The 9247-nt window shown below is 37.1% G+C and overlaps 1 protein-coding gene across 1 annotated transcript in view; it reads left to right on the top strand.

Annotated features, from left to right (window-relative positions):
* Positions 1-9005, top strand: part of KIF14 (kinesin family member 14) — a 49530-nt gene extending 40525 nt beyond the window's left edge. Inside the window, exons 23-31 of the mRNA XM_029285736.1 lie at positions 33-118; positions 379-600; positions 717-901; positions 1077-1235; positions 1420-1425; positions 2410-2526; positions 3987-4061; positions 5301-5439; positions 8629-9005. Of these exons, the coding sequence (XP_029141569.1) occupies positions 33-118; positions 379-600; positions 717-901; positions 1077-1235; positions 1420-1425; positions 2410-2526; positions 3987-4061; positions 5301-5439; positions 8629-9005 (1366 nt within the window). The remainder of the gene's footprint in view (positions 1-32; positions 119-378; positions 601-716; positions 902-1076; positions 1236-1419; positions 1426-2409; positions 2527-3986; positions 4062-5300; positions 5440-8628) is intronic.
* Positions 9006-9247: the final 242 nt, after the last annotated feature.

The following is a 9247-nucleotide window of genomic DNA, read 5'->3' as shown; positions in this document are numbered from 1 at the left end:
ATCTTTTTTACTTGGTTCTTGCACAATTTTAGGAGAAGTAAAAGTTTGAGAAAGAGCAAGAGAATCTCTGGGTGTTTGTCTGGGATAAAGGTGGAACTGCACAATTCATACGCAACAGGTATGTATATTGTAATGCTCTGCCCTTCAAAAAGTGTTTTTAATCACTTTTTTTGTTTTTATTTTATTGGCCTTCTATTAAAGTCCTTGAAGTTTTATAAAAGTTTTTTTAAAAGTATATTTTATGTTTTCTTTGATATATTTTTCCCTCTTTCAAGTGATTTTTTTAAAACAATTATTTGTTTTGCAGAGGGAAAACTTGATTAAAAGTAAGGAAAATCATACTGGCTATCATGATGCTCAAGTTTTCTTTTATCCTAGGCGCAACTGATACATTGGCCAAACTGATCTCAGATTCTCCCGAATCATTTATACCAGGCATTTGTAAGGAACTGCTAAGTTCGGCTTTGGATACGCTGGGACAGGTTCAGGAAGAACAAGAAAGCATGGCGCAAATTCTTTTAAAAACTTTGATTACAATATATACTCGAGTCACAGCTATGACAAAAGCTTATGAACAAGCTGAAGAAAATCCAGAGAACTGTAAGCTCTATTTATTAAACACAAATCAGATTGGTTTAATTGAAACATAAGGGGCTATTAAGTTTTTCCCAATTCTCAATTTGCATTCTAATTGAGGATTTCATCTCTGTGTTTAGTTTTCACCGTTGATCAAGCTGCTCAGTCCTGCAGCATAGCAATTACATCAGCTTTCCAACAGTTTGTTATTCTGACTAATCAGTGGCTGAAGAATTTCCGAAAAAATAATGAATTTGTAAAAGTTTTCGATGAACTAAGGGAAGAAGTAAAACATTTGGGAGGATATCTGCAATTGCTTTTCCAGGTAAGGGATCTTGCAGGTGGCCCTTATAAATATCAGTACTGGAAGTACTGCTTAAATGAATTTATACACATCATCAGTTTAAATTTAGTTTATGCTATTTTAACCTTGTGAATTGGGATGAATGAGGAAAATTCAAACAGCAACCACTTCCTCATGCTATAGGTTTATCTTCCAGGGTGGCTGTGCAGACTTGTCGTCAGTAGTAGCAGAGGCAGAGAAGAAAATAATGCAAATATTGAAACACCTTGCTAAATACATAGGGCATTTGGCAACAGTGACTGGCTCAGATCTAAGTTTTACAGATGGAAACAGAGGGGATGAAAGCAATGCAAAGGTAAAGTAAGAGTGTGTGTATTTATGTGTACAGTATGCGTGTGTGTGCAAGTGTATACAGGTAGTTCTTGACTTACAATTAGTCACTTAGTAACAGTTTGAAGCTGCAATGGATCTCCCCAAGGCTACTTATGATCCTCATTCTGATAGCCACCCCTTTCCCCCGTCACATTCTGGGCACTCAGAAACTAGCCTGCATTTATAGTCATTTGCAGCCTCCCACAATCACATTGCCATGATTTATAACATTTTTTTGCTGGAAATCAGCATATACTTTGGTTTTCCAGCAAAAACTGCTCATTGCGGAAAATGGATTTGTTAATAACCGCTGTGTTTGCTTAATGAGCACAAAAATAAGTTTGTAAAATTGGGCATGATGATCCACCCAGCACTATCTGGGTGGTTTATGCCAGCATCTGGGTCCTCATTTTACCAACCTTGGAAGGATGGAAGGCTGAGTCAACCTTGAGCCTCATCAGGATCGAACTCCAGGCTGTGGGCAGAGTTTGCCTGCAATACTGCATTCTAATTACTGTGCCACCAGGGGTCTTTATGACTGGTATAACTTACAACCATAATTCCAGGCTCATTTACAGTTGTAAGTTGAGTAGCTGTAGTGCCAAGATACCTGCAGATTTTCCATCTTCAGCCAGAATTGACTTGCCCAATGCGCATATCACAGGAAAACTATTCTAGGTCTTTTGCTTCCATTAAGTCTGGGCTGGAACTTGGGATTGAATCCAACAGGTGGATTTTTTTTTCCTTGATTTGCCCAACATTGATAGTGTTCTGGAAGCTGGTTAAGACAGAACTTTTCTTAAAGGCTTCTTTGGTTTAAACTGGGATATGATGTACAGCTAGATTGTTGTATGTTGTTTTAGAAAGGATGTTGGTTTTGGTTTTTTCCCCTAATAACCACTTATTATTTACCTCAGATATTTTATTTATTTTTCCATTTATGTTTCATATGTTGGGTTATGTTGCTTACCTTTTTGTATGTGGCATAGAAATGTAATAAATAATTTTTTTTAAGATGGTTCTCTCAAATAGCCATGGTGTTGTTTGACTGAATGGGCACTGAATTGTTAACCATGGTAAGCATTCATTGCTATTAGAAATTATAATTGAATTTTTACTTTGTATTTTTATTTTGTCTTTCTTTGTGTCGGAAACAGTTCATACCAGATATCTGTGATGGAATAGACTTGGGACTGAGATGCCTTTTAGATTATATATTAAAAACATGCAGGACAATGCATAAGGAATTCTCAAAATGGTACCCACAGAATGAGGTAATGTGGAAATAAAATTATTATTTTTTCAACATCTTGGGGGAAGTGTTTTTTTTAAGTCTTCACAAATTTAATAATATTTTGACAAGCTTGATTTTATTGAGAATTTCTAGACTATGTTAGCGGCTCTCATATACTTAACTGTACCTTCATAAGTAATTCTTTATAGGATTTTTTTTGTCTTATTATGCCATCTGTTACACCATACGAAAACATATAGATTAAGCTAAATTTTAAATGATACGTAGTTGTAGTTATGATAAAGTTAAGTTCCAGAAAAACTGTTTTAATCCCTATCCTACTAATTTGTGTTTTTATGAATTATTGAATTTAAAGCCATAGCCTATTCATACACGCTAAGTTATGTATGATCCTTTTCTCAGGATGAATTGCAGCTGTAAATGCCTTTTTTTCCTCCTTATTCACTTAATATGAATAGAATAGAATAGAATAGAATAGAATAGAATAATAACTTTATTGTCACTTTGAATGTACACTTATCGGCATACATTAAAATGAAATTTCGTTCCATACAGCTCTCAAAGGGTCACCACCTCCAATACACATAAATATGACAAAAATAAATAAAGAATTATGCATATACCCACATATATTATAATGACACAGAAAAACAACACAGTCTAGTTCAGAGGAATACATGTACATGGTGAGAAAAACAAATCTTGTGAGTTTATCAGATGGATGGCATACGGAACAAAGCTATTACAGAACCGGGTAGTCTTGCTAGAAATACTTCGAAACCTCCTTCCAGAGGGGCGCAACAGAAATAGATTGTAAAGTGGATGTGTGGGGGTCTCTAACAATGCTTTGAACTCTAAGCACATAGCGCTTAGAAGCAGCATCCTGAATACCAGGGAGCGAGCTTCCTATGATCTTCTCGGCTGTCCTTACCATTCTCTGTATGGACTTTCCATCTGAGGCACTGCTGCCGCCAAATCAGACAGTGATGCAGTTTGTTAAAATGCTCTCAATCGTGCCTCTATAAAAAGTGGCCAGGACAGAAGGAGAAAGATGGGCTCTCCTCATCCGATGCACGAAATGCAGACGTTGGTTTGCACGTTTCACAAAGGATGATGTGTGAGGAGATCAATCTGTGAGTGATGTTTGGGTACACAGTCTGTAGTGTACATAGCCTCCCCTTATGAAGTGTTTGTATATCTTGACTTGCCTAACAAAGGGTTACAGATTTATTTATTTAATTTATGTATCACTTGTACCCTCCTCTTTTGCAGTTCCTCTAGGAAGTTTGCAATTTCTGGGGCTGGGCTGTACATACTTGCAAAATTATTTGGAAGAGCTGCTTTGAACCTTGCACAAGCCCAATACCTCTCTGATACGTGTTAAAGCAGCTGGAAACCGATGCAGCTGTTTTAAAACTCACATTAAAGAAGGGCTGCTTTAATTGCTCAAATACTAACTCCTTAATATTTTCTTTTCAGGTTCAGAATCAAATGAAGAATAAAGCGACTGAATTGGCTAAACACCTTGAAGAGATCATGTCTGCGTATAAAAAGGTAAGTGAGCTATAGGTCGTCCTCGACTTACAACTATTCATTTAGTGACCGTTCAAAGTTACAACAGCACCGAAAAAAGTGACATGACCATTTTTCACACTTACCTACAATGGTTGCAGCGTCCCCATGGTCATGTGATCAAAATTTGGACAGTTAACAACTGACTCATTGTTATGACGGCTGCAGTGTCCCAGGGTCATGTGATCTCTTTTTGCAACCTTCCGACAAGCAAAGTCAATGGGGAAGGCCAGATTCGTTTAACCGTCTTACTAACTTAACGACTGCAGTGATTCACTTAACAACCGTGGCAACAAAGGTCGTAAAATGAGGGAAAATTCACCGAACAAATGTTTCACTTAGCTACAAAAATTTTAGGCTCAGTTGGGGTCCTAAATCGAGGACTACCTGTTTTACATTTTTCAGCACAATTTGAAATGAAGTTTTCTTAATCACTATACTGTTGGAATATAACTTTTCACAATATTTTTGACACGTGCATAATGACATATTCATTTTCCAGCATTTTTTTTTTGGGCCTTATAGTTTTTAAGCGTAAATGAAATGGCCACAGAAGCTTTATTTAGTGCATTACACCAGAGGTGCCCAACCTTTTGGACACCAGGGACTGGTTCCATGGAGAAAGGTTTTTCCATGGACTGGAGAGTGTGTGTTTTTATGTGCTGCCTGCATCCCACAGATGGGGCTTTGCTTGTTTGTGTGGCCCAGTTGTTGGCATGCCGCGGCCCAGTACCAGTCCACGGACCGGAGGTTGGGGACCCCTGCATTACACTACCCTGTTACACTATTCTCTTCACAACTGGTTTTCTTGTTACCTTCTGGGAGGAGGTTCCATGGTATCCGAAGCAGAGCATCCAGATTCGGCCACAGTTTTGTTCCATACAGTGTTAACCTTGTGAACTCTCAAGCTTCCTCCTTCCGCTATGTATTCAAGATGGACAGTGATTAATATTTATATGTTATTTATAAGTAAGGGTGTAGGTCTATACATATGTTGTTTATAGTATGTTTAAATGTGTGTTATGTATGTGCACACTTTGAGAGCAAGCAACTCAATTTCATTTTTAATGTGTGACAATGTGCCCACAGTAAGAAATGACAATAAAGGTTATCTATCTATCTTACTAATATTTACCAGTTTAAGTAGTTTTTCAAATACTAGCTAATTTTTTCAAAAGTGTTTTTTTAATCTTCTTGAAAACTTTTTATTCATATTAACAGAATGAAGTAGTAAGTCTATTAAGAGAAGAAAAATCTGTTGATCAAGCATTAAAGAAGGCACATGATAAAGCTACTGAATTCTTGGAATTACAACATTGCTTAGATCAAGTCCACCAGATGATTATTCATTTATTAGAAGGTATTTACTTTTATTATCTCGCAAAATCATTTTGAAAATATGGCCACAAAGTTGTAAAAACCGATGCAGGGATTCTTTATTTTGTTGTGATGGAAATTGACTGTTATAATCATTATGGTTGGTAGCATAGTTAGCCAGATGTTTAGACTGGATTTGGCATTTTAATCCATCTATTGTATCTTTCCCAAGGACCAGGGATAAGCATACAGTATATTGTTGTTTGATGGTGTTAAAGATACCATTGCAGGATGTAAGCTGTTCCAAGTAAAACTGCCTTTTGTAACTGACTGATGGTGATTTTGTCAATGTCAATTGGTGATTAAGTATTGCTCCAGATGTTTTGGGATTGTATCGAGGTGCCAATTACTATTGGTACAGTCTTTGCTTTCTTTTGCTACAGTCATTCTACTTCTATTTGCAGATTTTTGTATTTTGTGATTTTCTCCATTATTATTATTATGGTTGGTTACACAGTTAGCCAGATGTTTAGACTGGATTTGACATTTTTATCCACCTATTGATTCCCCTGCATCTTATGAAAAATATGATTTGTTACTGGATGTACAAATTACTGATACAAAGCAAAACCAAATACACAAAAGCAATTTTGATTGATATATGGACTCTCAGAAAACTGTATTTGCACAAAGGCTAGCATGATCTCCTCTTCTATTTACAGGCAGTCTTTGGGTTAAGAATGGGTTCCGTTCCCTAACTCTGTCTTTAATTTGCATTTGTATTTAAATTGGAACCTATGTTTACAAATGGTCTGCCTATCACTAAAAATCATGAAGGATATTCTCCTTACTCAAGTTGACAAGAGGCAAAAGCCATCCAATGCTTTCAGGAACCATGGAAGCTGCATATTTTAAATATACAGCCTCTTCTCAGTATTCCTGAAGGCATTCTGGAGCTTCAGCATTTCATCAGCTGGAAGAAGGACACTGTTTTTAGTAATAGGCAGCCCATTCACATCTAGGGCTAGTCCTTAAGTTGGACATTCTTAACCTAGGAACTACCTATATATGGTAGCTAGTCCTATTGTCAAATAGGAGTGAACCTCCAAATGTTCCCAGACTGAAGGCCCCAGCACCTCGTAGGTGATAGTTATACATGCTAAAGCTGCTGGGAATTGTAGATTAGCAACATCTGCAGCTTCCTTACCATTATTCTCAGTGGCCACATAAGAATGTACACACATGGCTTGTGCATTACGTGTTGCTAATGTTAACCTCTGTATTAAAACTTTAGGGAGCATTCTGTGGCCTAGCTTGGTTGGTCAACTACTGTTCTACTTACATATATTTCATTTGAGGAGCATTGCAAAAAACCTGTGCAGTCTTGCTTTCCCATTGTATCTGTGTGCATTGTTCTCTCCCCTCGCTCCTTTTAAATTTCCCCACTTTTGAAGCGCAGGGACACGTAGCTTTTAAATCATGTGCTGTTAGAGTATTTATTGGTTAGCTGAATTCACTCAGAGATTCACAAAGCAAAATATTTTCTGATGAATCTTACGTTTTAAAAACTCCTAGATGCATAGAAGCAAAGTGGAGGGCTTTAAGAGAGAAATTAAACACATGGATAGTTAATGGCACCCCACTGGAGATTCCAGCGTTAGAAAGTCAGCTTAGGAAAAGGGGGAAATTCCCTGTTTCACATACATCACAAGATCATTAAGAAAAAGAATGGCAAAATAAAAATGTAAATTCTAATTGTAGCAGAATATAAAATGAAAGTTTACTTGACTTGATTCAGCCATTGGTTGGTAGGTAGGTAGGTAGGTAAGTAGGTAGATGGAGCATGGTGGCTCACAAGGGTTAGGACGCAGGGCTGACAATCAACAGACTCGTGTTCGAGGCCCGTTGCTGCTGTGGGACAGAGTGAGCTCCCATCACACTCTGCAGCCACTGCCAACCCAGCAGCTTAAAAGCGGGTGACCGCGAGTACATGAATGGGTACCACTTTGGTTGGCAACTTAAGGGGGACATGAAAGGACCCCCCCAACTGGGTGTCCCCCAGGCAATGGCAAATCCTTTCACCACGGAAGCACTTCAGAAGTATTAGTATTAGGTCAGGGGTAGGCAACCTTGGCTCTTTTATGACTCGTGGACTTCAATTCCCAAAATTCCTCAGCCAACCATGCTGGCTCAGGAATTCTGGGAGTTGAAGTCCACGAGTTATAAAAGAGCCAAGGTTGCCTACCCCTGTATTAGGTAGATAGGTTGGTAGACAGACAGACAGGTAGATTTTTATAACCTTTCTCTTCCTTTTTTTTAATTATTTTTGCTCCTCTGGCTTCTCCTGTGTTAGTAGAACATGGGAATGGGGGGAAAACTCTAAGAGTTGTACTTCTAGAGAGTATGCTTGAAAGGTATGCTTCATTGGTCTTATAGCAAAAGAAATATGAGATAAGAAAACAGATGATGATTAAACATTTTTACTGCTCTGTGTCGCTGTGGTTTTGATTCCAGTCAAGACAGTATGTCATGGTCCAGTAAACTGAAATGGCTGTGAATTTGTCCCTTTGTCAGGGAGAGCTAATTTGGGTTGGACCTCATCTTTTTTTCCCTTAATGTTGTCTCATAATATTATCTCAACCAATGTTTCCAAATTAGGTATGTTTTCACATTTTGGAATCTCATGTATCAAATAATTTTGGATAGCTATAATTTGTTCCCAATTCTATGACCACCATGTATTTATAATTATGATTAATTTGCAAGGAATATATTTTCACAATTACTATAGTCTATTTCTATTTGATTTGCTCTTTTATTCTTGAGTTTGTTTGCTGTTATATACTGTATATATATACAAGCAGTTCCTATTAATTTTCTTTCCAGAAATGTAGCTGCTTCATAAAAACCCTTCTTAAAAAGTGAACTTTATCAAAATAGATGCCTGTTGAACAGCTTCTACATATTATTTACTGGAAGGTTTTTTTTAAATAACCTTATAGTTGATGATTGAGGGAGCCCTAAGCTGATTTCCAAATATTGGAACAATTATGGCCCTGAAAAATAGTCATTTCTATAGTTAATAATTGTGCCTTTTGTACATTTTTTCCTTAAAAAAATCTAAGTCTAAAGAATATAAATTAGTTTTGTCTCTTTTCAGATAACGCATAAGTTACTCAACTCATTAATTTTCAATTGTTTTAGACTTGATTTATTCTGTTATTTTCTGCAGGTGCCTATAGAAACAAAAGTCCATTCAGATTTCTTATTAAAAAGATCTGCACCCTAACTGGGAATTTCACAGCTCTCTATCCATCACCTATTTTGCCTGGTAGCTCAACGGACTGTCCTCTTCATGAAATTCCACAAGTGGTGAACCAGAATGAGTTTAACTGTGTAGCACAATCACTCATTATAAGTTTTGAACTTGAAGAGAGACAAAATTCATTCCACCTTCAGGATGGTTGCATGCCTAACGCTCAATCTCAAGGAAAAGATCTTGTAAGAGGTGAACCTACAAACTTTACAAAGCGAAAAACAGTTCCAAAAAAGGAGTATAAACTTAGGTCTACCCTTGAAAACCTAGGGGAAACTACACATTGGGTATAAATCGCACATTTACCTTGAGATTGTATATGAATCGATTGTGGATAAATTATTGCTTTAGATTTGGGGTTGTTCAGAAAGCTATATTTACATACTGTAAAGTTTCTACATCCTGATATAATGGTGTCACAAAGGAATATCTCAGGAGAACTGAAATTCAATTCACAATTGGCTCATATGCTTGCTACTGCTTTTCTGGGATGTGGAAAAGCAAATGCATGTGTTTCTCTATATACTGCATGTAA

Source organism: Protobothrops mucrosquamatus, unplaced genomic scaffold, assembly GCF_001527695.2.
Source record: "Protobothrops mucrosquamatus isolate PMUCROS unplaced genomic scaffold, P.Mucros_1.0 scaffold_182, whole genome shotgun sequence".
Taxonomy (NCBI): Eukaryota; Metazoa; Chordata; class Lepidosauria; order Squamata; family Viperidae; genus Protobothrops; species Protobothrops mucrosquamatus.
Note: the sequence above shows the minus strand (reverse complement) of the source record. Positions and strands in the feature narration are given on the sequence as shown.